This window comes from Neopelma chrysocephalum, unplaced genomic scaffold (assembly GCF_003984885.1).
Source record: "Neopelma chrysocephalum unplaced genomic scaffold, ASM398488v2 Primary Assembly neopelma1_59, whole genome shotgun sequence".
NCBI classification, from domain to species: domain Eukaryota; kingdom Metazoa; phylum Chordata; class Aves; order Passeriformes; family Pipridae; genus Neopelma; species Neopelma chrysocephalum.
The window spans coordinates 12,694,181-12,718,565 of NW_020897714.1; the positions used below are offsets into that span (position 1 = coordinate 12,694,181).

Here is a 24,385-nt window from a genome sequence, read left to right on the forward strand (position 1 = left end):
GGAAGCCAGGAGCTGGCACCAGTGGGGTCAAGGGGGCAGAATTGGTATGTCAGTGAGGTGCAAGGCATTACCAGTTTTTATAAGCAGAGACCTGTCTGCAGAAGCATTTTAAAATGCAGCTATGGAAAATAAGGCTCACTTTTAACCTTCGTATGTTATAAATTATAATGACACTATATTATGTACTATAAATACATGTTGCAATATGCTAGTGAGTAAAAAAAGTATTTTTCAGCCAGCATGGTTATACTAGTAGAAAACTTGTGAAAAGTATAAACTCATCAAATAAATTTTAAGAACTGGGCTAATTTAATGAACCATTAGTGGACACTGGCAATACTGGTACTTCACCTTGCTTTTCTAGGTAGTGGTGCAAATGGGACAAGGCAGTGTCTCTGAGCATGTATTAGAATCTTCCCTTTTTTTGCTCCACGTGCCTTGGAACAAGTAATTTTTTCAGTGCATAATTTTCCTTCTGTACACGAGTTCTCTCGTGTGACTTAAATTTGTTCAGTATCCTCCAGTTGTAAAACTTTAACAATCTCACATCCTATAAACATTCAATAGCAGCTGTTCCTATCGGAGAAAAGGGTTGTTTTAATAAGATGTTTCTCCATTTTTTTTATTCCGCCGCACGGTCGCTCAGAGCCCCACCCCCCTCACCGACCCGCGCGCGCACGCCGGGCGCGGTGCGCGTGCGCGGCGGAGGGACCGTCCCCTCTCCCCCGCCTGCGCTGCTCGCGGAGTCCTCCACCGTCCCGGCGTGCCCCGCGCGCACCACCGAGCGCGCTGTCGGCCCGCCGCTGTGCCCGGCTCGCTCTGTGCGCGCGAGGCGGCGCGGCCGCGGCGACATGGCGGGCGTGGGGCGGGCGGAGGAGCCGGAGCAGCACCTGAACGGAGAGCTGCCCCCCGAGCCCGGCGACAGGGACGGCGCGGCGGGGCTCGGCGCCGAGGATGGCGCCAAGAAGAAGCGCAAGAAGAAGAAGAAGGGCAAAGCGGGCCCAGCGGGTAGGGGCCGGGCCGCGCCGCGCCGGGACGCTGCGCTGAGGGGCTGGCGGGGTGGCGTGAGGGGCCGCCGCCCGGCACACCGGGCGTCGTGCGCGGCACCGGGAGGCCGCGGGGGGCTGAAGGGTCCCGCCGTGCGGTGCGGGGGTCCGCCGAGGACACTGTCCCGGCCCGTGGCGGCCGTGCGGGCTGAGGGGGATCCCCGCGGCTCGGAGCGGGCTGGCCGTGCCCAGAGGGTGCTGCTGCCGTTCCACCGGGGCTGGGGAGTGCTCCCTTCTCCGGGGCGCGCAGGAGAAGCCACCGCTTCCCTCACCCTCACCTATGCCCCGAGGGGAGCGAGGCATGAGACTGCTGGTGTAAAAGTCATCCCGCGTGATGGAGGCTGCGCACAGCTCCCAAGTCCTCGCAGAAAGCCGGAGCAAGTCTGGGCAAATAGTGTAAAGGCGCTACGTTTTGGGTTTGTTTTAGCAGGCCAGCAGCGAGTGATGATGGTGCTGTGCGTTTATAATTATCTACTTCACGCCCATGTTATCTTACAGGAGCAGGCTACTGCTATGGCAAGGAGAATTGGTTACCCTGGCAGAAAAAAGTAATCGGAAGTGTCAGGGTAGTCTACCTTTATACGCAAATATCGGTAACAGCACCTGTCACTGTAGGGCCCTACAGTCTTGCACATAGAGGCTGCTTAGAAAGAAGAAAAGCAGTATGTGCTCTGGTGCCTGTAGGATGAATACAGCATAATATTTGTGTAAAGTTTGGGGGGCTGTTGGTTAGTAATGTGGAGCTAATGTTTTACGGTAAGTCATACTTTAATTTTACGGTAAGTCATACTTTAATTTTACAAACAGGACAAGAAACAGATAAAGAAATGGAAGGTGCTCTTGATGATGTAGCAAAACAATTGGACAAGCAAGTACTGGAGGAGAAAGAAAAAGATGATGATGATGAAGGTATGTGTAACTTATGTTTTCTCTTGACATTTCCAGTTTCAGCTTCTTCTAAAACACCCATTTTAACAAACCTTTTACAGATATCTTTCTGGGTTTGATTTTGTTTGTTTATTTTTTCTTTGGGACTGGTGAGATGGAACTATATACACTTTTAACTTTTTTTGTCAACAATTCAGCTGTCACGCATGCATACAAAGAAAAATAACAGGGATAGAAGCTTTTTTAAAGCTTTGTGTTTTCAAGGACCTAATTACTGAAGGAAATGTTTAGTTTGAGATAAGTTAAGCTATAAATTACTCTCACTTGCATTACCATGGTCAGTAGGCATTTATGTTCTAAATGATGTCTCTTATTCGTGGCTTAAAACATACAGCAAATTTTAAGGGAGCATTTTAATTAATAGGAAGTTATAGAGTCTTTACCCGTGACTTTAAACCTGCTCATCTGTAATTATATTTTCTCATTAAAATTGAATTGGGGAGGGATTAATACACAAGTAAGACATACACCTTGTGTGCTGCTTGTGATATGCAGCTCATTTTCTAAGCAAGAGCCTTAAAAGTGTCCATATTGAAATCCAGACTGGGTGCATCTCTTCTGTAGGAATATCAGATAAAGGTGCTGTGTTTCCTTTGGTTTGAGGGATGGTTCTCAATAGATACGGAAATTTTAAAAAATGCATGTAAAGTTGACTCAGCATCCTGAAATGTTTCTTAGTCTGCTTAGCAGTCTTCTTAGTTGACTTGCTGGAATTCATCATTCTGGAGTTTAATTTTAATAAATTGAGTATGGAAGTTTTAAAAAATTAAATCAGAGTGCCAAGGTGTATTAAATACACAAATATTAAATAACAAATAAATTCATCTTTGAGCGTTTTCAGTCTGCAGTGTACACTACAGTATAATGCTGTTACTTTCCATAGAAATATATTCTGATGGTTTATTTGTTTTGTGGTATATTTCAGGTTATGGGGTTGAAAGATAATTAATGCAATATGTGCTTTGCCATCATTACAACTTGAGTAAAAAGTATTGAGAGAGATAGTGAAAACTTTATCCAATGAAATGAGATCTTGGAAAATTATTAGAATAGTTGGAGTTCCATCTCAGAAGAAATAACATTGTTACTTGCAGATCAAATGCTGTGCTGTTATCCTTTTTACAGTATTAGCAATTGGTATTACAGTATCAGAAAATTAAAAGAAGTGATGCTATGAAATAATAATCTTCCTTTTTTTTCTACATATTAGACTTGGATGTGTTTTTAGTAAAATCAGTATTTTTGCAGAAAAATAAAAAACTGATAAAAGGTTTTTCAAGATGACTGTGTGTTCTTACCTGTACTGGTTCTCATCACTTGCCATTTTAATTGTGTAGTTTCAGGATTGTTGCTTTAAGACATGATGCTGCATTAGATTAAAATCAATAAAATACCTACTCCATTTTTTCTTTTTCTTTTTTGTTCCATTTGATAAGCCTGAGTGGCCTCTCAAAAATGAGACTTTACAACTTTTGAACTCTAGGAGAGGTTAGAAAGTGCTCTTTTGGATTTCCCTTGCAGTGTTAAAACATGCTGATATAATTTTTACATGATATTGCTCTGAGTTATTAAATGGCCGTGCCAAAATTAAATAAGATTGGGCTTTAGTTCTGCAAAGATCTTAAATTCCTTTTCTGCTGAAAATTTTTTTCACTAGCAGCTAAATAACCTGAAGACAACCCGGGTATTGGTCAGATGCAGTAGTTATGTTTCTGGCATCACAGTTAGTCTGCAGCAGTCTTCAAGGACATGAAAGCATAGGCAGGGTTGGTTTGGCTTGCAGTTGGCATTTTCACATCCAGTTATGTATGAAAAAGCCACAATAAGCAGGTAGCAACAGCAACAACGTTTAAGAAATGCTGGGTTTTTTTTTCCCTTCAGTTTATGCCTAGCAAAAAAAAAAAAAATAAAAAAATCCCTTGGTGAATGAATTGGAGTCATATTTAATTAACTGCTTTATGAATGGTTTGAGCACAGCTCAAGGTCAAGAGAAATGTGGTAAAGTTACCACATTTTAAAGAAATTTATATGCACTATTAAAGATTTTTGGCTGTCTATGAAATAATGATTGATGAAGAATTTGGTAGGCTGGACTATGTTATAGCTACAAAGTATTTATATTTGCTATTTATTGCAAAACCTTAAATTAATACTTAATGCCAAAATGAGCTGGGAGGGGCAGGAGTGACATTTACTGAAATTTGCCCCAACTGCAGGCTTACAGCACTCACCATGGCATAAAAATGCAGATCACATTGGTCCTCATGAGAGGCTTGTAATCTAGTGACTAGAGCAGCTGAGAAATGTTTTGTTTTGGTTTTAAATACAAGTTTCTGTATAAATACATTCCAAATGGCAATGCTTTGATTTGATTCTAAAACTTCTTTCTATTTTACTTTTCACTGTAGATGAAAATGTTCTAAATGTAGTTGACTAGTATTTGTCCATTTGAAAAAGAACCTGTGTTTAGGCCCAGAAGGTTTAGTTAGATGAGGTCATATTAGATATTGATATGAAGTAAGTAGGCATGAGAAGTAGCCAAATGTGAAGTTTGTGGGGTTGTTGTTAACCCCCAAATGTGGCTGTAAATGATGTGGCTGATTCTTGGTGCTTATATGCTCTGCTCTCTGGAAACCTCCCACTGGTATAGATTCATAAAATGGTTTGTGCTGGAAGGGTCATTTAAAGGTCATTAGGTCCAACCCCCTGCAGTGAGCTGGGACATCTTCATCTAGATCAGGTTGCTCCAAGCCCCATCCAGCCTGACCTTGAATGTTTCACGGGATGGGCCATCTACCACCTCTCGGAGAAACCTGTTCCAGTGTTTTACCACCCTTGTAGCTCCCACATGCAGTGGTTTTGTTGAGTGCTGTTTGTAACCTTCCCTGTTGTCTCCAGATTAAACTCGTCCTGCTCTAAGGGTGTCATCTTTACACATTTGGGGTTTGTATCTTTCCAGATGCAGTAAGTTCTTTTAGCTGAAGCATCAGAAGATGAATTTGAAGCCGTAGTTTCTAGCTTTTTGTTAGCTGTTGTGTCTAATACTGTTCTGTCTCGTGTCCTCCAACAATCCCTGGCATCTTTTTGCCTGAATTGAGAACAGAGGAATATGAAGTAGGACTTTCTGAAAACACTTTCCCTGAGCTACATTTTTTCGCTCTCTTTGGTGATATGTTTGTTAACTTTAGAAACTATTTTCTTAGGTCCGTGTAGGGGCTGAAAATGCTAATGGTTTGATGGCAGCTTTTGGATGTGTTTTAATCCGTTAAATTCTGTGAAAGAAGTGTTTCCAGATAGTCCAGATGTTTCTATGTGTCTCATGTGAACTTTGGTTCTTTAAGGTTATTTTATGTTCATCTGAGCACTTTCTTTCCTGTAGATGGAGAGGGTGAAGGAGATGGAGCAACTGGGAAGAAGAAGAAGAAGAAGAAAAAGAAGAAAGGACGTAGGTATCAAGCACAAAAATATGGACTGCATGAATATTTGGTATTAAATATGTGCAAGTGCTGTTCTTGACAGCTGAAACAAAGTTTGGGGTGCAGTTTGTGTTTGTAGGCTAAGTCTGGCTGAGTTGTCCTCTTTCTGCTATCCCTGCATGCCACTGAGGGCATTCATTTGGCCTTGAGTATTGGGTGAATAAAGTCATATGAGGGCATTGTGATATGATTGTCTTGGTAGAAGCCCGAATTCTAGTAAGGGAGTCTTAAATAACTTGTGCTGTTTAACTTCTGTGGTCGAAATAAGATAGTGTATATTTCCAGTGTACCATGTGTAAAACTTTCTTAAATTATACTCAACAGCTAAGGTCCAAACAGATCCACCTTCTATTCCAATATGTGATCTATTTCCCAGCAATGTATTCCCAAAGGGAGAAGAATGTGAATATCCACCAACACAAGATGGGTGAGTGTTTTAAGCTTAAAAAATAAATGCTGTCATTTGGATGTGCTGAAAAAAACTGTTTAAGTACAACTAAATGGAAAAAATGAGTTGTAATGTGCTTTGGGTTTTGCCTTTTTTTTTTTTTTTTTAACTGGATCATCCAAGAACTCAATGAATACAAGTCTTCAACCCAGAAATGTTTGTCCTTCCCTACCCTTTTAATTAAGGTGTAGCCAGTATGAGCAGAATTGCCATGAGGCAGGGGACCAGCAGGATTTCACTAGGCAGATTGTAAGGAAAACATTGTCTGAATTAGAAGTGAGTGAAGTTTTAAAATTTAAGGAGATGAGACACTATTAGGCATCAGTTTTGTGACCATTGAGACATCAACTTTTTGGTTTTTATTTATTTTTTGGTAGAGACATGTCAGTCTCTCTATTTAATTTAAAAGCCCAAGTGGTATATTCTGTACTTTGCTTCTCTTTCTTTGTATAAATATATAGTTATTATAACCTCATCTGTTTTTTGTAATTCATAGTGATGTGGGAATAATGTGCAATTTCATTATACAAGCAACAACTTCTGGTGGTTTGCTGGAACAGAGATCTGCATCCTACTATTTCTTTTGTTAGGAACTAGGGCATACCACCTTGACTGTGTTGTCCTTGACGGATTTTTTTTTTTTTCTCCTATGTGAAGTGTTGTGGAAGGTCATGTGAGAGAGACAGGGGATGTGTGGCATAGAATTAGCTTGAATTACATGAAAACCTGGATGAAAAGACCAAGTATTACTGAAAACTTTAAAACTTCCCAGGAAATTTTGAATCAAAACTCTGAAAAAAAGTAGTTTAAACCAAAGGAAGGGAGTCGATAAATACTTATATTTTTTAAAGCATAGTCTGGTTTTTTCCAATTACTTTTTTTTCAGAATGAAATGACTTTGAAATGTTTATTTATTGATTATATAAAGTCAATGCGTTTTTCTCATAGAGCGTAAGGTACATAGTTAAGAGTCTAATACATCTTATAAATTGTGTTCAGATATTCACATATAATATGGTTTCATTTTTATGAGAACAAAATTTGCTTTTGTGAAAGCCTTTTCTTCTTTATAATTACTTCAGTTTGATCATAAGGTGCTCCTATTTATTTATAAATGACTGCCTTTTGCATGCTAATGAAGGACTTTCACAGGATATTTCTGACAGGCTGATCCAGGAGTGATTCTTTAATGCTTAAGAGTTAAGTGTTCTCCTGTATATGCCATGTTCGTAAGGTTATGATTTAAGCAAACCAGGAAATTAGATGATAAACACCTTAAGCGTGTTCATAGTTTATTCACAAATAACACACTTTTCACATCTCTGATATTAAAGATTAAATTATTTGCTCTGGTTTCTCTACTAAATATTAGGAAAAAAAGGTAAATGCTATAAAAACAAACTACCTTTCAGAACAGGATTTAAGTGGGGTGTCTTTTCTGCACCAGGAGTGTTCTGTTATGGAAGAATATACTCTTCTAAGGAACCTGAAATAGTTTCTTTATATAATGTGCTTAAGCAAATATATGTTTAGTTTTGTTCCTAATTTAAATATTTAAATCTTATGATGCTACTTTAGTATTTCCTAATATAAGCAGCTACTTAAATTAGTAGCTGACATTTAATGCCAGGATATTTCCTATTTTGAATAATAGCTTCATTTTATATATTGGTGAAGTGGTTTTGTGCCACTTCTCTTATTCATGCTGAGGTCAGTAAGGTTTTGTCTTTGATTTTTTTGGAGTTGCACTTCTATTCTTAACTCTTGATGTCATATGTTTTCTAAAGTTACCTCTCATCAACCTACAATTGTGTATTTTGTGTGAGAAGTTGAACTGGAAGTGGGTGTGATTCAAATTTCAGCAGAAGAAAATAGCGCATAATCAGTTCTTATATAGATAACAGACTAACAGGTTTAAGATTTTTATATCCCAAGTATTTACTATTGTTTGAAGCTTGTGGATTTTTGTTGAAGGCACCTGAATTTGAAATGATACGACAGAGAGGGCAGAAAACAAATAAACAATATTTCATGATACACCAATTTTTGTTAAAGTGGGATTAAGGAATTCTTGATCCTGCCTGCTTGTTTCTGCCTCATAGAATCACAGAATGGTTTGGTTTGGAAGGGACCCCAAAGGTCACGTAGTTCCAATGCCTCTACCATGGGCAGGGACACCTTCCACAACTTATCTGGGTAGCCTGTTCCAGTGCCTCACCACCTTCACAGTAAAGAATTTCTTCCTAACATCAGTTCGAAACTGACCCTCTTCAGTTTAAAGCCATTACCCATTTTCCTGTCAATACATGCCCTTTGAAAAAGTCCCTCTCTAGCTCTCTTTTAGACCTTTTAGGTACTGGAAGGTGCTGTGAGGTCTCCCTGGAGCCGTCTCTTCCCCAGGCTGAACAGCCCCAACTCTCTCAGCCTGTCTTCATAGGAGAGGTGCTCCAGTCCTCTGATCATCTTCATGGCCTTCCTCTGGACTTGCTGCAACAGGGCCATGTCCTTCTTCTGTTGGGTACCCCAGAGCTGGATGCAGCACTCAGGTGGGATCCCACCAGAGCGGAGTAGAGGGGCAGAATTCCCTCCCTTGACCTGCTGGCCACACTGCTTTTGATACAGTCCAAACTATCATTTGGCTTTCTGGGCTGTAAATGCACATTGCTGGGTCTTGTGGGGCTTCTTGTCCATCAACAGCCCCAAATCCTTTTCCTCAGAGCTGCTCTCAATCCATTCTCCATCCAGCCTTTATTAGTGGTGGAATTGTCCTGACCCAGGTGCAGGATCTTGCACTTGGCCTTGTTGAACTTCATGAGGTTTGCACAGGCCACCTCTCAAGTCTGTCCAGGTCCCTCTGGATGGCATCCCTTCCCTCCAGTATGTTGACTGGGTTATCTGAGTGAAGGTAAGCTGGGGAAATTTATTTTCTGGAATTCTTTGATCACTAGAATCTAGTTTACAGCATGATCCTGTATAGATTTGTGCTGGTGAAAACTGCGGGCTGTGAACTGGAGTGAAAAGATGGAACAAATGGCTTGGAGCAAGAGGTGAACTTAAGCTGACATGTGGTAGGCAGCATGTTAGGAAACTGTCAAAAGCTTGTTAGCTCATGTACCTGTCAAAGGACTTAATGTTTAATGTGAGGCCTTCATTTGATCAATTGATTTTTCATATATCCTGAAGTGTTTAGGCTCAAGCAGGATTTCTTGCCTCCCTTCCTGAGCTCCCAGGTGCAGTAGTGCAGCTTCGGCAGCAAAATGCTGTGGTTCTGATACAGTATTTTTAAATGTAGAGGCTATCTTGTCCCCCAAGTGACTTGCATGAAGTGACTATATGCTGAAGTACAGTAGGACAGAGGGAGGACGGCTTCCTGCCAGTTAGCTGGAGTTTGCATTCAGGTCTGTGACAGATGGCAGAGCAACTGCCCAGACTCTGTCAGCAGTTCTTGCTACCAGAGGGTGTTCGCTATTGGAATCCAGAGCAGTCTGAAAAGACCCTCAAGTCTCCCTTCCCCCTGTTCTTCTGCAGTGCACCTTTCCACTGTGACTACTGTGCCGACAGTAGTCCAGTTTTCAAGTGGCAGTGAGGGGCCCAGGTGCTGCAGCCTGTTGCTTTGGATTTTTTGGTAGAATTTGCCAGAGTTAAGGGCAAATTCAAAGAGTAGGATGTGTGATGCTTGCTGCTGGAGCAAGAAAACTGCTCTGAAAGGTAAAAGTGGGATTTCTCCTTTGCGCTGTCGTTATTTATCTGAAAAGGAGCAGAAAGTTCAGGGGAAACAAGCAAAATGTCTCAAAATATTTCAGGTCATCTGGTCATTCTGAGAAATATTTTATGGAATAGCCTGTTGTCCTTCTTTATCTTTTCAACTCTGCTTAAATACTTAGTATAAATATATATACTTATTTATTTATACTTAAATATATATGCTTATGTATTTATGCATATATGCTTAGTTCAAAGTGCAGCAAAGTTGCAGGGCATAGTCTCTTGGCTCACTCCTACCTGTTTTTTGGCTGTAAAGGAAATTCTTAGGGCGGAGCTAAGTTACATGTCTATGAAACAGGTAAGAAGCTACACCTTTGGATTTCAAAAACTAGTCCTTTACCATCTGCGTATTTGGTTGTTTGCTCAGAACCAACTTATTTGCATAAAGGTAAAAGTTAATTTCTAAATTTGGAGACTTTGGCGTATTTCAGCATCTTTGGTCCACCTTGTCCATCATCTCTTTTCTTTTAAGACCCACCTACCAGCATGTGTAGCTATTTCTTGGTTTTAGTAATTTTTTTCCTGCATAACATGTACAGAATTCTCTGAGTTATCACTAGAGTGTTTTGCATCATTACAAGGCTGCAGCTTCACCATTTGAAGGGTATCTCTACGTTATAGTCAGAAGTCTTTTAGTTAAATTCTGACAGCTGCTGGAGTGCTTAAATTGCTTTTTTATTTGTTTGCTTTCATGAAACCTTAGTTGTATGGGTCTTTTGCATAGTGGAAAATATATTCAAAATTAATCTTATATATAGTCCTGTATTAAAAAATATTCTTGTATTTGTTCTGTGAACCTACCAGCAAGCCAGAATGAGTGGTGCTCTCCTGGAACAAATGTTAATTCATCATCCAACCAATTTAGAAATAACATCCTGACATATTTCATAGTTACCATGCACTGTGTAAGGTGTTATTACCTAAATATTCCGAGGATGAGAGAAAGTAATACTGGTACTGCAAGCTCTTAAAGTTTGAAAGAGTTTATTGTCTCTCTAACAGTTTCTGGGCCAATCGGCCACAGTACAGTGCTGAGATTCTTCTCTGCACAGGAAGAGTGCTGTCTGAGTAGGATTGTGAAAAAAATTAACTTTTTGCATGAGCAGAGTGTTGCAGTTTTCGCTGCTAAACTCAAGGTAGAGTTGCAGGCATTCATGTGAATTTTATATGCCTGTTCTGTCTTTTTGAAGATGTTTTGCATCCTTTAGACAGACTACTTATCTGGGCTTTTGGTAGGGTGTTACTGCCCTTCTCAGGTGTCAGTCTGTGGTGCCAATAGATTTATTTTTTTAAAAAAGACTTCCTTTATTCTGAAAATTGTGTAAATCAGTATCTTTTCTGTTGCCCAGGGGAATGTAGACCTGACTGGTTAATAAACACTTTGCAGGCTTTAGATAGAAGTTGTAATGACTGCTGTGATTAACTTGTTTGAAACACTTTTTTTATTTTCAAGGCGAACTGCTGCTTGGCGAACAACTAGTGAAGAAAAGAAGGCACTAGACCAAGCCAGTGAGGAAATCTGGAATGACTTTAGGGAGGCTGCAGAGGCACACAGACAAGTGAGGAAATACGTTATGAGCTGGATAAAACCTGGAATGACCATGATAGAAATCTGGTGAGGACACACATCTTCTCAAACACCTCTGCTGTAGATTTTTCTTCGTTCTCCAGAGGGCAAGAGATTTAGTCTCAGTTTTGTGTGCTTAATTCACTGTGTCATGAGTGTTGAAAAGATTTCTGTTTGAAGTACACAGCCAGTATTGCCAGTTATTTCCTCTAAGTTTCCTCTCTTATTTTTAGCTTTTGCAGTTTTACAGGGCCTGGGATCATACTGAATTTTAAACTAAGCTTTCCATTATGTTCATTTATTTTGATTATATGCTTCACTTAAATTTGAGTGCCTTTGCTGCTCTCGCACATCAGTTCTGCAGCGGTGCTGAGAGAAGCAGCAGTAGCAGTAGCACGTCCTGGCGATTGCCGGAATTGTCAGTGACCTGCCGTGTGGACAGTGCAGGTGCAGTCTGTGGCTAGGAGTGGGCAAACAGGCATACAAACAGCACGGCTGTGTGTTCAGTTCAGTGCAGGGAGGTTTTCACTATGTTTAGTCTTCATTAGCTGATGTTTCTGGTGGAAACACAGTGTGGGGGGGGTTATTATTCTCAGTTATAAGCAATAGCTGAGCAAATGGATTAAGATGAACATGAGTTTGATGAAATTTGATTTAAAGAAATAATTAGCCTGGACTGATTTTTGTGACTCTTCCAACTATTACTTTTTCTGTCCTTCAGTTTATCTAGAGTGAATGTCTACTGTCCAAGTACTGCACTGATCCAGAACAGTTTAGCTTCCAAAATCAGGTGCTTTCAGCCTGGTGTGACTGAGGACTGTGCTGACAAGAGTAGGATAGTAAGAAAGCTAATCAGAGCTGATCCCCAAGGTAACTGTGCAAGGATAACAGAAAAAAATAATATACCATCAGGAAAAGTAGAAGAAAGGCAGCTACTGTAACAATCACTAGTCTGGGTAAAACGAATCTGTCATACTGAATTTTACAGTTTGACTGTTAAAAGCAATAATTTTCTCAAAACATGACTATTCTTCCTAAAGGCTATGGGGCCTTGCTGAGTAAAATACACTCTCTTCTTTTTCCATATAGCTCTGAGTGAATGGCTTTCTTAAATAAAATCAGAGTGTGGTGCACTGCTGTGAGCTGCAGTTTGCATCCTTCACTGACACTGCAGGAGAATGCCCTGGTGGTGGACACGTATCTGTAGCTTTGCAGTAGCTAGCAGCTTGAGAGTGGACAAAACCCAAGAACAAATGCTAATCTCATGAGGTTTTATTTTATCACAGTTATTGCTCAAATTAAGTAAGAAAAGGGTCCTTTTTTTAATTAGTCTTTTTTAGTAAATGAGAAGCCTTTTCTCTTCTTTTTTTTTTCTCTCCTTTTAAGTCCAGAAATTGTAAAGAATGCATTTAATTTTACTAAACTTTAGTTGTTTAATCTCTGCTGCTCAGGAAGAATGGGTAAAATGTAGCTTGTAAAGGATGAATATTTTGAATTTAGAGTAAAAACACCAGAGAAGTACTCAGAAGTGCTAAGAAAGGATAGAAGAAACAAAGAACTGAGGATGTTATGTTGTACTTAGGTTTTGCAGCCTAGTGTCTGTCTACTTAGCATACAAATAGTTTTAAGGTTTCACATTAAAACATTTGTTTAAATATTGTTTAAATATTTTTCTGAGTTTTTGTTCTTGTGTTGATTTATTTGAAGTCATCATAAGAAATATTACAACTGTTCTGTTCTTTTTTTCTTCTCCCTCCCTTCTGCCTTTTAGTGAAAAGCTAGAAGACTGCTCACGTAAGCTGATAAAGGAGAATGGTTTAAATGCAGGTCTTGCATTTCCTACTGGGTGTTCTCTGAATAATTGTGCTGCCCACTACACTCCCAATGCTGGAGATCCAACAGTCCTGCAATACAATGATATTTGCAAAATAGATTTTGGGACACACATTAGTGGTTAGTTTTCATTTATGAATTAAAACTTTGAGAATGTTCTTCATTGCAAAGACTATGAAGCTAATTAACTTTTGCTGATTTCAGGTCGTATTATTGACTGTGCTTTTACAGTCACATTTAATCCAAAATATGACAGACTATTACAAGCTGTAAAGGATGCCACAAATACTGGAATAAAGGTATGATCATTATGTAAGTCATTTACAAAGTCTTTTACAGTAAACTTTGAGGTTATTTTCCATTTATATTTGCACTTTATTTTCAGTGTGCTGGAATAGATGTACGTCTCTGTGATGTGGGGGAGGCCATACAAGAAGTTATGGAGTCTTATGAGGTTGAAATTGATGGCAAAACATACCAAGGCAAGTTCTTTTCTGTATATAAGGATAGTTGTTTTTAAAGTGTGTATATGTATATATATTTGTACAAATATTGATTTATTTATATGATACTGAAAAGACCTCTGTACTAGAAGGATGGTATGCATTTGGATAAATATGTGGTTTTGGCTGGCTTGCCATTCCTCTGGAGAAATGTTCTTGGCTTATCCTTCCAAGTACTGTATCTTTAACAGATAAGATGAAGGCTAAACAACTGTTTCAAACTGTACAGTTAATTTGATACCTGCTGTTTGGCTTTCTTAATAAGGTTTTGTTCCTGTTGGAGTTGCTAGTCTTTACTAATGAAGTTTTGCTATATCATACAAAACCAACTTCTGTCTTGGCTGGTGTTTGTACAAGATGTGTGGACAGTTTTGTGTTTAGTTCCTCTGCAGTATGATGAGTCACTATTGAACTTTCAATATGGGCTAACACAAAATTGCCTTGAAGAGTTTAACATTTGTTAAGAAATTGCCTGTAACATTAATGTTTTCTTCAAAAGTGAAGCCAATTCGTAATTTGAATGGACACTCGATCGGACCATATAGGATACACGCTGGAAAAACAGTGCCCATTGTGAAAGGAGGAGAAGCCACAAGAATGGAGGTAAATTAAGTTCTTAAACCTTTAAGTTTCCCCAGCTCTCACTGCAAGAGTTTTTGCTGTGCACTTTAAATGTGTCATATTTGTGATCCTGGTGGATGATCGCGGCAGCAGAAAAAACTGCTGCACTTGGTAGTGTTCCTGTAAAGGAGTAATGTTTCATCTCAGTGGCTTCTCCATTTAGCCCTGGAGTGTTCAGGTATCTAACATTTTCTGAAATTGAAGCCTCGGAACCCTGCTATTTAAAAAACAAACCACCAAACAAGAAAACAAAACAAAAACCCCCACCACCCTTGAAATCTGAATGGCCTTAGTGATGCTTGCAGAAACTCTTGCATATTTATTTCTCAACGTGTATTCATTATTTAAATGCAATGTTGGAATGTTGCACTCAGGAGCACAGAAAAGGACAGGAATTCATATTTTGAGATGAAGTGGAGTTCAGGAAACTAGAGTTATCCTGAAAGGTGTTTGGACTTGCAAGTCATTCACACTTGTTTGTTCTCTCTGTAATTCAGTCTTCTCTTGCTTGGGTAATTCTTGATGAATATGTCTGTAGTGTAGCTTCAGATGATTTTTTGTGACTACTGTTAGATATAGTATTTTTCTTGAAAAGCCTCCAATGCTGTTTTTCTTTGCAGATACAAAATAATTAAGTGTATTTCTAGTTAATGGGAGAGGCTAGATCAAAGATGTTGTTTTTAATAGCATTTTGGAGCAGGGGAAAAGAAATTACTGTACATGATGTGACAAACTACCAATTGTAAAGGCAGTATTCAAATATGAAACCTGAGATTTAGCCACCATTTTGAGGTAAGCTTGTGTTCTAACAAGATAAGAAGGCTTATTTAAGAGATTGGCAATAAGATAAGAAGCTTTTAATTTCACTCAAAGCCTGATCACTAATGGGCACCAGTAAGCCTATCAGGGTAAGTAAGACTTGTAAGAGCTGAATAGGCACAGGTGTGGTCTGCACAGGAATGTTTTTTGAGGCAGGCTTACTCTCATCACCCAAACTTTAATCATAGTTGTTGATCTGTGATGTGAGCAAAAAGACAAAGTTTTAACTATCGTTTTATCTATAGGATTGTGCAAAGGGATTAAGAGTATTGGAAAAGGAAGATAGAAAAGTTTGTGTGTTCTTCTTGGTTAGGCTTAGTGAATAGTACTTGGTTTTGTTATCGTCCATTACCAGTATATTACTAGTATGAAACGTAAGTGTTCTTTAAGCAAATACTACGTAAAGATTTCAGAGCTTTGAAATTGTTTTAATTGAATTTTGAGACACTGGGGATAAGACATGTTTTTAATTTCTTCAGCTTCTGTAGGTTACTTAGGACACAATCCTACATCATTAAACACAGTGAGTTTTGCCGATGAAGAATGTGGAGCATAGCCAAGCTCTTGCTGTACTGCACTAATTATAGCATCAGACTGCAGTCCAGTGAGTTTTTTGTGACTGAGAGAAATACAGCCTCTGATGATCCTTATTCGGGAAAAGTGGGTGTAAAGTGAGCTTTGTGGTGGCATTGTGCGTGGGATTTTGTGGGTTTGTGTTTTTATAATGAATCAGTTCAGGGGCATCTTCAAGAGTTCGTCTTGAATTTGAAGCCTGTGTTACTGCTTTTCTTATGGCTTCTTATTTTGGGGTTGTGACTTTCAAAGTAGCTTAATAAACAAAAACCCAGCTCATGGTATCTGTCAGTGTTAAGTCTTGGTAAGTTCATTTCATAGTCCTGCCATTAAGGATGTGTGAATCCACTTGGCAGAAATGAGTTTGTGTAATGGCATTTCAATTATTCTTTGCTAGAATTTTGATAATGCCCTTGCAGATATATATCACCTTCATTTCTTGAAAAAATTCATCTTGTGGAGTGGAAATGAGCAGGTTAAGGGTATATACTAGCAGCTGTTTACCAGAAAATTCTTGCAGAAATTGAGCAGACAGTTCTTCGGTGCAGTAAGTCTCTGTAATCAACATCTGTTTGCTATGTCTAAACTCTACATTTGCTAGGACTTCTATCTGAATAGCAAAGGAGAAGTATTTCCAGTTAGCAGATGTAGTTTCTTAGCTGTGTTAGATGTATGCCTTGACGATGTTTTAACTGCAATGACTTTGAGAAATTGTGAGTAGAAACATGCTAATGTTTATGACTTGAAACAAATAAAATGGTACTAATATAAGTAGTTGATGATTTGGAGATGTCTGTAACTTTATTGTGTGAAATGTCCATGTTGAATTTCTTTCAGCATTGATTTGGTGCTTGAATCTATTCACATTTGATTACTTGTATTCAGAAGTTGTAATGCTGAGATGGTTGTATCCGAATGGTCCAGTGTCACTTATTTTCATATTGTAACATGTTCCTTTTTTCTCTCCTTAGGAAGGTGAAGTGTATGCTATAGAGACCTTTGGGAGCACAGGAAAAGGCGTTGTTCATGATGATATGGAGTGTTCTCATTATATGAAGAACTTTGATGTTGGACATGTCCCAATAAGGTTGGATTTTGTTGGGTCTTGCCTGGTGTGTTATGCTAGAGCTGTCACCCCCTTAGGTTCAAATTTGATACAGTGCATGTTCTTCACTAATTAATAAGTCTGTCAGAGGTGTTAGCAATGTTCTTGTTATAAAATACGCTCTTATTATAAATCTGGAACAATACGGAATTATTCTAAAGAATCTGGAAATGGAGAAAATAGGTTGTTTTCAGAATTTTATAATTTTTTAACAATCTTCCTACCATTATTATTTTTTATAATTAATAACGTATAGGTTATGCTTGTATGTTCATCTGTATATTAAATGTATAGCATTTTTTTAATCAACATTTGTACTGTGGTTTTGTGCCACAAACTTTTATCTTACTGCTGTTCCAGAATATATCAGACTATTCATGTCATCTGTGATATTTTGTGAGTTTTAAATTCTTGTTTTAGTGTATTGCTACAAAATGAAATAGTTATTAATTTTCATTGTCACTGGGATTGCATTCTGGCATTTCTAGGAGTGCAGCATATTTTCTGAAGCAAAGGCTACTCTGCTTAGAAACATAGCAGGCATACGTGCTTTTCCACAGCACAAACTAGGAATGTGAAAGAGGTGGGATGGGAAGAATTAGACTAAGAATTGCAAAGGGACTGCTTATGATTGGAAATAAGCTTAGTTTTTGGTAGATCTATAAGTATGTAATTTTTCTGCCTATATATTGTAAGGAGTATGAATAAAAAACTTACCAAATATTTGATTTCAGAATTCAAAATGCAGCATTTTAAACCACCAGGCTTATGCCAAAATTATGCAAAAGTTCAGATTATTAACCACTTTGGATCAGGAAAAATTCTGTTTCTCTTGATAAAATGAAATGTCCTTTTATTATTTAAGAGAATGCAAACAAAACTAAACACAGGAACAGAAGTCAAAGTTAGATGCAGATACTGTTCACAATGTATTTTGAAGGATATCTGTTTGCAGGAGGGAAATGTACTTTCTTTTGGGAAGAGAACATTGGATTGATATAGAAAGATACCCCAAACCTGGGCAACCTGAAAAGAGCTTGCAGTCTAACCCTCTTCTTAATTGGTGTGTTTCATTCCTGCAGTGAATGCTTGCTTGTGATACCTTTCTTCTCAGACGTGTTCTTGGGTTGTTTTTGTCTTCAAGGCTTCCAAGAGCGAAACACTTGCTAAATGTTATCAATGAAAACTTTGGTACTCTTGCCTTCTGCCGCCGGTGGCTGGATCGCCTGGGAGAGAGTAAATACTTGATGGCCCTGAAGAACCTGTGCGACCTGGGCATAGTGGATCCGTACCCGCCCCTGTGCGACATCAAAGGCTCCTACACGGCGCAGTTCGAGCACACCATCCTGCTGCGCCCCACCTGCAAGGAGGTTGTCAGCAGAGGAGATGACTACTAAACTCAAAGCCACCTCAGCACCTTTATACTCTAGGCTTTGTTGGAACATACTATACCAGAATTAATTTGCAACATATTGTCTGTTTTAACAGTGGACTGATGTTAATACTTTCCATATTTGGAAAGGAAGGAATTTAATCTAAGGCAAGTCTTCTAATTGTAACTAACCATGGGAAAAAGCTTTCAGGCCTTTAGAAATATTTCGAAAGTTACTTATTTTTTCTGTTCAGGGAAATACATGCTATAAAGCTCAATTTTTAGTTTGGAATGAGTTATACATTTTGTTCTGAACATTTATGATAAAAGATGCTTTTCAAATATTTATATGACCATATTCCTACTTGAATGCTTTGAATGACTACACCTGATTTCTGCACCCCAGTCCTCTATGATATTGCCTTTTAAACTTCCTGGAATCCATTTTGTAAAAAATAAAGACAAATTTTCAAATCTAAAAATATATATACTTTTTAGAAGTCTGGTTATGATTCTGGTCAGGAGTCCGCTGGGAAACTGCTCTATTAAATATTTTACAAACTTGATTTGCCATTTCTTGTGTTGAACCTGGACCTGTCTTACCCTTCATGTGAAACTTGGCCTCCCGGTGCTTGTTTAAATTTGTCAGTGCTGGCATACAGGGCAAGAAGTCAACACTTTACGGGGCAAAATGTGATGACTTCAGTAAAGGTGTGTGGTGTGCTTTTGAGTGTGCCAGTCTTCAGTTTAGATTCAGCTGTATTAGAACATGTCAGATGCATCTGGTGGTCTCTGCTGCTGTTATTGGCAATATGCAACTTTGGGCTGAAGTCAGCTGTGAATTTAGCACATACCCCTACATAATCTGCCATTGACATGCCTTCCTGCATGGAGTCAAATTTGATGTGATTCCCAGTCTCTTTAAAGTTCACATTTGACTGGGCAAGTGATAGGGATAACAAAAACTTGAGTTTATTTTGGAGTGTTAAAAGTTATTTTAACAGTTATTATTACAGGCAAGCTAATCTGGAGTGCAGTGAGTCTTGACTGTTGAATTTGATTCGTAAAGGTAAATGAAATCCAATGGCTCTTCAGGCCTAGATGCAATGTCTTCCAGTGCTGTTATCTTTACCTCATGACTTCATATTAAAATTTTAAATAGTTACTGGTGATAAAAATGACAGCTTTGTTAATAGATCTGTAATGATGCCTTAAACATAACTGCTTGGGGAACAGAGACACTTCACCTGCTTCTTTATAGCCTGTGTCTCTTTATAGAATGGTTCTTACTAATTTAGAAATACCAGTTCTTTCTTTCTCTGTCTTTGGGTAAAAGCTGCATTTTTGTGCTTTAAAACCTGAGTATGTAAGCTGCAGTTTAGAGGGGAGCAGTGTTATGTACTGCCTACAGTTTAAAAATAATAGACACTGGTATTTTTTTCCCCATGAATTTAAGTATTGTTTAAATTCAGTACTGTTTAAACTTGTAGAAATGGATGAAATGGGATACTGAAACATGTAGTGCTGTTGTTGCAGTTTGGGAATCTTGGCATCCAAGCAATTAATTTTAAGTAATGTGTGTCTCAGTTCCAAACAAACAGTAGCTGGTGTACATGCTTGTACATTGCAGAGTAAAAGCTGGCACTCGAAAGAGTCTGTGATGAGCAGGGTTGCTGGGTGCATTAGCTGCTTCTATTTTTATTTATGTGACCAAGACCTTGCTGCTTATGCAACTCTTGACATGATATGAGCAGGTTCTTGTAGAATGGATGGCTTCCAGCTCACCTGTGTTTGTAACAAGCCTGGTTACTACAAATTCTGCTAGAAACAAGTAAGACAAAATTGCTTCAGTTCTTGGCTGCTTATTTTCTATTTCCAGGCTTTTCTCTCTAGAAAGAGTCTGGTAGTACTAGCTCAGTGGCACTTGATACTGTTTCTACAGCTTAAGGCTTCTTTAATTTCACTGATGGTTACTTCAGAAATACTTAGTTCTACAGAACAATGGATGTGTTTTCCTCCCTCATCTTTTCTTTTACCTGAACATAATAGGAAGACCCAGACTGGCAGAGCTAATTTGGACTATGTCCTATTCTTTTAACTTTTTAACTTAACTGGCTGTTAATTCACATGTGGAAGCTGATAATCATGTGTAACAAATTATAGAGGAAATGCCTCAGAAAAGTACCTGCAGAGCATGATGATTATTTGTTGCCATTAAATTTAATTGGGGGTATCTGGATACAAGCTTCCTGTGCTGCTGCCCCTCCTGCATTCACACTTGGCGGTATACAAAGCAAGTCCTATTTCTATCTCCTTAAATAAGTAGGTTTCCTACTGCTTTCATGCTCTTCAGGCTGCCTTTTTCTTTTGCTCTAAGTGCTAGTTATAGAGTCCTGGCCGTGCTGTCTCATACCTGGACTGTGCTGTCTTGCCACTTGACAAAATCAAAAGTTTATCAAAAGACTTTTGAGCCAGAAGTTTCAGTCTGTTTTCAAATACCCAGAAGATGGGGATCATCATGTTTCTTGTATGTGCAGCACCAGAAATGGTGACTTTTTTAGATGCCAGAGTTTAGAACCTCCTTTAAAGGGTTTTTCTTTCACGCAGACCTTGTGAGACACATGATCAGAGCTTGTACAGCTCGACCTCGTGTGATGTGTCCTTTTGATGAAGGTATGGCCTAAGATTTTCCTAACCAGGCGAATAATTTTAGACTCAAACAACATACTTTTCCCCTTAGACGTGGGTAAGACAGGGCTGGTGGGTATAAACAGCCAGCCATGAAGTGGAAGTCTAGGATGGAGGGATGGGTTTGGTTATCTTTGTTTCTGAAAGCTGCTGTAGCTTAGGTACTTTGTGGGAAATAAACAAAGAAAATTGTTAAAACTACAGGGGCTTTACACCTAGAGGCCAGATTTCTGCTGCTTCTATTAAAAAGGTAGTAGTAGTGAGAGTCAGTTTTCCTTTTTAAAACTTTTTTTCTGCTTGTGCATTGATGGTAGATTTCCTTGGAGTTTTGCACTTCACATTTTGGCTAAGAAATGCCACCTTACGCGAAAGATCAGGGTTTTCTCTTTTCAGTGGCAGATTTTATTAAAAAATATATTTTATTAAAAAATAAAAATAAACTTGGTACTAAGTAGCATTTGTAAGGAATATGCCCATGAATGTACTGTCATACTTCAGACTCTAGCTTGTGAAATAATGAACCAATTCCAGCACTAGCTTTGTGGAAGCTGCTGTGCAGCCACCTGGCTTGCAAAGGAGGTGGTGTTTTAAGGGTGAGTATAACTATAACTTTTCAAAAAGGAGGCTGAAATAGGGTACTGGGGGAGGTGAAGTTGCTGTTATAGTGAGAAAACTGCTGTTGTGATTTCCAACATCACCATGTCATGTTCACTGTAGTATCAATACCTGTATTGATGAACAGTACAAAACCACAGTAAGCCGGTATGGAAACTTAATGATGTGATATGGAATTTGTTCATTTGATTTTTACAAGTGGTGTTTGGAGACAGAAGAACTTGGCATTCCATGGAACATCAATCAGCTGCCCAGAAGTGAAGGTGGGCAGTACATTTTCCTCAGTCACTGATGGAATAATGCTTTTGCCAAATGGTTCTACAAAGCTGTATTTAGAGATAAAGACTATGTAACTTGAGAAAAGCATGGCATGCTTTGAAACAGGTTGTCATAAGACTTATACATAGTAATTTTTTTCTACAAGGATTCAAGAGGCAGTAGCAGTACTGTTTTTCTAATTTTGATTGTTTCAGTATTTCCAATGTAAAAGAAAAAAATAATTGGACAGCTGTGCTGTGACACTTCAGGGATTTTTGACTTGTGTTTTGGCCATGACAGGCACCCAACTCTTATAACTCAAATCGTACTGATATTAGTTCTGCTTTGCATTTATACTGATGCTGACTTCTCTCTTCTTTTGCAAAGCTACAGTGTTTTAGGGGGAAAAAAGGCGCTGTGTAGGCTAGTCAGCAGATGAGATGAAAAGGTAAACCTTTTTGCCTAGTTGTTTTTGAAATGTCTGCTTCCCCAGGTTTTAAAATTATGAATTTTTTTTTCTTTCAGTAAGTCCCTTAAATTGGAGAGAGCTGTCTACAAGCTTTATTAACCACTAGATAAAAGTGAAGGTCCAAGCTGCATGGAAAGCAGCTCCCCAGAGAAGGATCTGTGGAACAAGCTGTCCGTGAGCCAGGGATGTGCCCCATGGCAAAGCAGGCCAACAGCCTCTGGAGCTGCATCAGGCAGAGCATCGCCAGCAGGACCAGGGAGGTGATCCCTCCTCCCTCCTCAGCCCTGGTGAGGCACAGCTGAAGGGCTGGGTCCAGTGCTTAGAAAAAAGGGCGACACAGACAGGCTGGACTGAGTCCACCAAGGGGCAAAGAAGATGATGAAAGGGCTTGGAGCAGGTGACATGCAAGGAGGAGAGGCTGAGAGAGCTGGGAGTGTTCAGCCTGGAGAAGGAAGCTCAAGGTGGATTTCATCCTTGAGTATGTGTGTATATGTATGTATGTATACATATATAAACACACACAGACCTTCTGGGGTAAGTAAAGAAGCCTGAGCCAGGCTCTTCTCACTGGTGCCCCTGAGAGGACAAGAAGAAACAGGCACAAACTGAATGAAGTACGGGAGGTTCCCTTTAGACAGAAGAAGAAACTGTTTTTACTGTGAGGATGCTAAAGAGAGAGGGATGTTCCTGAACACTTCACTTAAAATAATTACTACGCAATTGCTTTTCCGAGTTCCTACAAGCATTGACGGTTTATGCAAGCAGACGAAATTCAGCAAGGGCAGCTTATGGAACTGTAGGCAACCAGGTAGCAGGTATTTATGTGGAGACAGGTCTTAGAAAGGTAGGGCTGCAGCTGAACCTTTCACCTGAACCTGTTTTTCTGGAAGAAAATGAAGATGGAAAGTAGAGGAGACAAGAATTACAGACTCTTGAGGTGCCTTCTCATGATTAAATGCAAGTATCTTGGCTATCAGACCAGCTCCTTCTGATAAAAGAGGGTCTCTTAAAACATAACAGACCATTCCACCTAACTCTATCCCTGTTGCTGATGCAGGTGCTGCGTTGCTGGACCCTTAGTGCTACAGCTCTGCAGCACTCCAGGTGTGTTGTGGAAGCCTGACCTCAGAAACAGCTGCTGCTAAAATGGGTGGGTGGCTTTGATCAAATACCTGTCTGGTTGCTGAAGGCGTACAGCAGGATGTAGGCCTTTGTGCTAGTTGTGGTATTTCTGCTCATTTTTTCACTGGTCCTCAACTTTGCTATTTCTTTGGCTCTAGCTGGAGCTCTGTTTTAAATGTAGACTCATGCTGTGCTTATGCCTTGCTCTAGTTAAAAGGTGTGGAGCTAGTTACATGAACTAGTAAGTATTAAAAACTGAAGCACAAGCTGTTGAGCACCTGAATTAGCTCATCCTTGTGCTGGACTGCAGTAATCATCTCTGTTCTCCCCACTGCTTGGAGTAGGACTAAAACGCTCTCCTTTCTCCTTCCCTTCTCTTGTTTGACCCAAGAGAGCACCAATAGAAAGAAAACTGAATTTGCTTTTGCAGAGTTAATGATGTCTTTCAGAGAATGCCTTGAGACTTAGTAATGTTTGCTGCAGTGAGAGCAAATGCAGGGGAATAGCTGTAAGCATGGCCTAGGCAATCCTAGTAAAGATGGCAGGATAAGATTTGTTCTAAGAGACTTGAGTATATGCTTAAGAGTGATGACTGAGACTAAGGAACTCTCACACCCATGTTGCTCTCTGCAAGTCCAAAGACAGACTCTTCCATTAATGCCTGAGTCTCTTAGGACCCTACATTATGTGGTAGAGATGATCTTGGGGGAAGAAAAAGTATCAAAAGCCTGAAAGGCAATTAGCATGACTCTTTCCTCTTCCTTCCTATTTTCTGAACTACCTGTAAGTAGAAAGAGGTGTTTAAATTACATTCATTTCCTCACCAGAAAGGCTAGTGGAGAAGGAAAGTACCTGAAAGACAGCACAGCCATAACAAGTACATTCATCAGATCATCTCAGTTCAGCAGGTGGCCTTTGGCTTAAAAAAAAAAGAGCCAAACTGTCTTTGCATACTTAATTTGGATGAGCACAAGATAAAGAAGTTTGAGATCTGAGGCTGCCATGTGCTTGCTATAACATGGCATCTTTCAGAAACAAAAATGATAGCTAAGGTCATTAATAAAAGCAGCTGTTAAATCAGTGACAGATGGCCAAAGCAGTTGTATAGTTAATGCCTTGATCCATGTCAGATAAAATCCAAAAATAATTTAAAAAAA

The 24,385-nt window shown here is 39.3% G+C and overlaps 1 protein-coding gene across 1 annotated transcript; it reads left to right on the forward strand.

Annotated features, from left to right (window-relative positions):
* The first annotated feature begins 750 nt into the window (after positions 1–750).
* Positions 751–18,642, forward strand: METAP2 (methionyl aminopeptidase 2). The gene is made up of 11 exons (XM_027679917.1): positions 751–1,008; positions 1,854–1,955; positions 5,374–5,439; positions 5,795–5,897; positions 11,137–11,298; positions 13,022–13,203; positions 13,288–13,382; positions 13,469–13,565; positions 14,086–14,189; positions 16,571–16,686; positions 17,849–18,642. The coding sequence occupies exons 1-11, from the start codon at positions 852–854 to the stop codon at positions 18,099–18,101; spliced, it is 1,437 nt and encodes a 478-aa protein (XP_027535718.1). The 5' UTR covers positions 751–851; the 3' UTR covers positions 18,102–18,642.
* Positions 18,643–24,385: the final 5,743 nt, after the last annotated feature.

Coding starts and splice junctions, on each gene's coding strand:
- METAP2 (XM_027679917.1), top strand. CDS start 852: ATGGCGGGCGTGGGGCGGGCGGAGGAGCCGGAGCAGCACCTGAACGGA. Junction 13,204..13,287: donor TTTTGGGACACACATTAGTG/GTTAGTTTTCAT, acceptor TGCTGATTTCAG/GTCGTATTATTGACTGTGCT. Junction 14,190..16,570: donor GAGAAGCCACAAGAATGGAG/GTAAATTAAGTT, acceptor TTCTCTCCTTAG/GAAGGTGAAGTGTATGCTAT.